Source organism: Alligator sinensis, unplaced genomic scaffold (genome assembly GCF_000455745.1).
Source record: "Alligator sinensis unplaced genomic scaffold, ASM45574v1 scaffold1264_1, whole genome shotgun sequence".
Classification (NCBI taxonomy): Eukaryota; Metazoa; Chordata; order Crocodylia; family Alligatoridae; genus Alligator; species Alligator sinensis.
The window spans coordinates 296005-299126 of NW_005842770.1; the positions used below are offsets into that span (position 1 = coordinate 296005).

A 3122-nucleotide genomic window follows, 5' to 3' on the forward strand; every position below is an offset into this window, starting at 1 on the left:
CACGCATATCTTTGTTGGAAGTTGCAATTCCCCTAAGCGCACACCAATAATTCACACACATCACCAAATAGAAAGTTTATGGCATATTAATTACTTGTGCATTTTAAATGTCTTGCAAACTCTGTTTTTAATAAAACATTACCTTTTCTGTAATCATGGGATTTGAAAATACCAGAAATTCCACCAATTCTCACACCACGATACTTCACTACACCTGCATAACCTACAATGAGAAGACATTAAATAAAATTCTCTGCATGTTTTAAACACATCACACATTTGATCCTTAATACACTTTTACTACGCAGACATGAGTTCTTAAACAGTTCAAAATTATGCTTTATGTTCAGGGTTCAGAATGAACCATAAACTCCCAGAGGTCAATAAAACAAAAAAGGAAATAGTTTGTTTCAATACAACCCTCCAGTGACTCCACAGAACAAGAGCTATTTAAGGTTAGATGTAAGCCACTGCTTCAGATCAGACCCTATGAGCGTATAGCTAGTTTGACATCAGAGGGTTTTGAAACAAAGGGAAGACCCAAAGAAGTCTGCATCAGGCCACTTGATGGAGAACAACCCAGGAAGTCAAAAAGGGACTGGACACACTCTTGGAGGAAAAGGGCATTAGTAGCTATTGAACACAGGAGTGAGGGCATGGCCTCTGAACCAGAACTTCCTAGACATTAAAAGACTGGAGGCTGCAAGCAAGAAAGGAACAAGAGGAAAAATCCTGGTCAGACCCAGCTCACACTCCCTTTCAGCATCCACTCCCCGTTGCTGCACGATACACGACTTTTAACCTGTCAATGGGAATCATGGGCCTTAGCCCACCAAGTAAACCATATGTCCCCTTTGCCTGCATGATACAGCAGACCAGGTAAGATAGACCCATGGTCTGACCCAGTCAATGGCAGTTCTTATGCTCTTAGCCAGGAGCAAGGGAGGCTACAGGCTCCATACCAAAATAAAAACCCAACCCAATATTTACATTGTTAAGGGTCTCTGCTCCTTCCCACCAGCCTGCCCCCCAGGACAAGAACATTTCACCGGCCTCTTAGCACCAAATGTTAACACCAAAATCACTTGTGGGAAACTGGAGTAACCACCTTTCGAAACGAAACAGGACATGATTTTGCAATCTTAAATTGATGCAGTCTCACAAAGCCAGGAGCACCAGTTCAGAGGCAGCCACATATACAACGTTAAGGTCTTAACAGATTCATTTGGAAAGCGTTTGCTTGCTGCTGCATGACCTTCAAACCAATCAATTGTTGCGAAAAACCAGGCAGCAGAGCAACCTGCAGCAAGCAGAGCAGCAGAGCAATTTCACAGACCCACTGTGTGGGGATGCATCCCCTGTCCGCACAGCACTCTGGCCACTCCAAGCACCGTGCAGCAGTGGAGCTCTGGGGGCCACGAGGAGCCCCCTTCACCCCTGCCTGACACCTCTGGGGCCGGAGCTGGGAGGGGTGGGCAACGCGTGGTACCTAGGTAATAGATGCTGGGCGCAACCCATCCACCATAGGGCAGCTCCTGCAGGTGGTTGGAGGCCTCGTGGTTGCCGCCGATGAAGATGGTGAGCACTGGTGCCTTCTTCTCCCCAGAGTAGTACCTGTTGGTGGTCACCACACAGTCAGTGCTGCTCTGCCACAGCCCCCTGCACCCTGCCACAGCCCCCGTCCCCACTTCCTGGATCCATCCCAACCCTCCACCCCCTGCCTCGTCCTCCACAGCCCCACTGCCCAACCCCCACATTCCCAATCTCAACCCCCACACCTGCCGTCCCCAATCCCCACCCAGCCCCCTCATAACCTCTCATAATTCCCCCTTCCCTCATAACCCCCAGCTCCGCCGTCACCTCCCACAACCCCCCCGGCCCTGCGCACCGGTGGAAGGCCTGCATGTGGCGGTACTTGGCGGGCACAGCCATGCACCGCTGGTCGGCCTCATTGCGCACGGCCTGGAAGTCGCCGCAGCAGAGCAGCAGGTCGAGGCGCAGGCGGTGGCGCCGCTGCAGCAGCTCCAGCGTTTCGTACATCTTGTCCAGGGCGCCATGGCAGCAACCCGCCACCGCCACCTTCATGGCCGCGACTGCGCAGGCGCCGGCAGCTTCCACGCGCCGCACCGCGTCGCGTCACGGATCCGAGCCAACCCCCCGATCCGACCCGCGCGCTCGCAGTGACGTCACCGGCTTCCCCTCCCCCGTGATCATTGCGTCATCAGCCTGAGCCAACCCCACCCCCTTCTGGCACCGCCTCCCCTCGAGCGCGCTTACTACGTCACCAGCGTACTCGCCACGCCCCCACGAGCGTGGGGCGGGCTCAGTCTGGGCTCCCCGGGGCTGGGCGGCGATTGGGGCACTGGTCCCTACAGCCTGCCTCAGTCCTGCGGCTCTGCAGGCACCGGTGGCCCCAAAATAGGGCCAGTACTAGAGCCCTTTCCGTGTTACCGTCACGCGTTACATACATCACGCAATTGCGCAGTAAAGTCAGACAGGCCACACGTCCCAAGCAGTTCCCTCAGGTTAAAAGGGACCCTCCAGCTATACACGGTGCCAGCCCCGCTGCAAGTGACAGCCTGAAAAGAAGCAATGGATCAATAGCCGGTTCCTGCCCCACTCATTTGAGGGCCCTAAAGTCACCCAGCAGAGACAAGACAAGAAGCTCCGCTAGCTGACAGCGCTAGTGGCTTTGTCCATCCTGAGAAACCCCCACGTGCTCACATTCATGCTGCCCACGGACCCTTGTCTCTTTCCAAGGGGGCTGAAGGCGGCATCACTGCTGCAAGGCAGTCTCAGCTGTGTCCCGGTTATGGTCCACCAGGCTGGCCAGCTGGCCTAGTGGATAGAGCTGGCAGTTGCAATGGTACAGGTCAGAAGTCATGAGGCAGGAGCCAAAATGCCAAGCCAGGGTCAGGAGCTGGGAATCGGAAACAGTTCCTAAGTCCGAAGGAAAATCCCCAGGGCAAAGGCCAGGAGTAAATCATGCCTGGTTGTCAGGAAGCTGATCTGCAGGGAGTCCAGAGGCTGAAATCCAGGAACAAGCTGAAGGGAGGGCCAGGAGCCAGGGAAGTCACTGACAAAGGATGTGGGCGGTCCCCAGTGATTTGAGAAAGGATGAG

The 3122-nt window shown here is 54.2% G+C and overlaps 1 protein-coding gene across 6 annotated transcripts in view; it reads right to left on the minus strand.

Moving 5' to 3' along the window:
• Nucleotides 1-2192, minus strand: part of DBR1 (debranching RNA lariats 1) — a 21256-nt gene extending 19064 nt beyond the window's left edge. For all 6 annotated transcript variants that reach the window (XR_003096468.1, XR_003096467.1, XR_003096466.1 and 3 more), the window contains exons 1-3: nt 1889-2192; nt 1490-1614; nt 143-223 (exon numbers count right to left, since the gene is read on the minus strand). Coding sequence is in view for 1 of the 6 variants with exons in the window: in XM_006034758.3 (XP_006034820.1) it covers nt 143-223; nt 1490-1614; nt 1889-2085 (403 nt within the window). In the remaining 5 variants the exon portion in view is untranslated. The remainder of the gene's footprint in view (nt 1-142; nt 224-1489; nt 1615-1888) is intronic.
• Nucleotides 2193-3122: the final 930 nt, after the last annotated feature.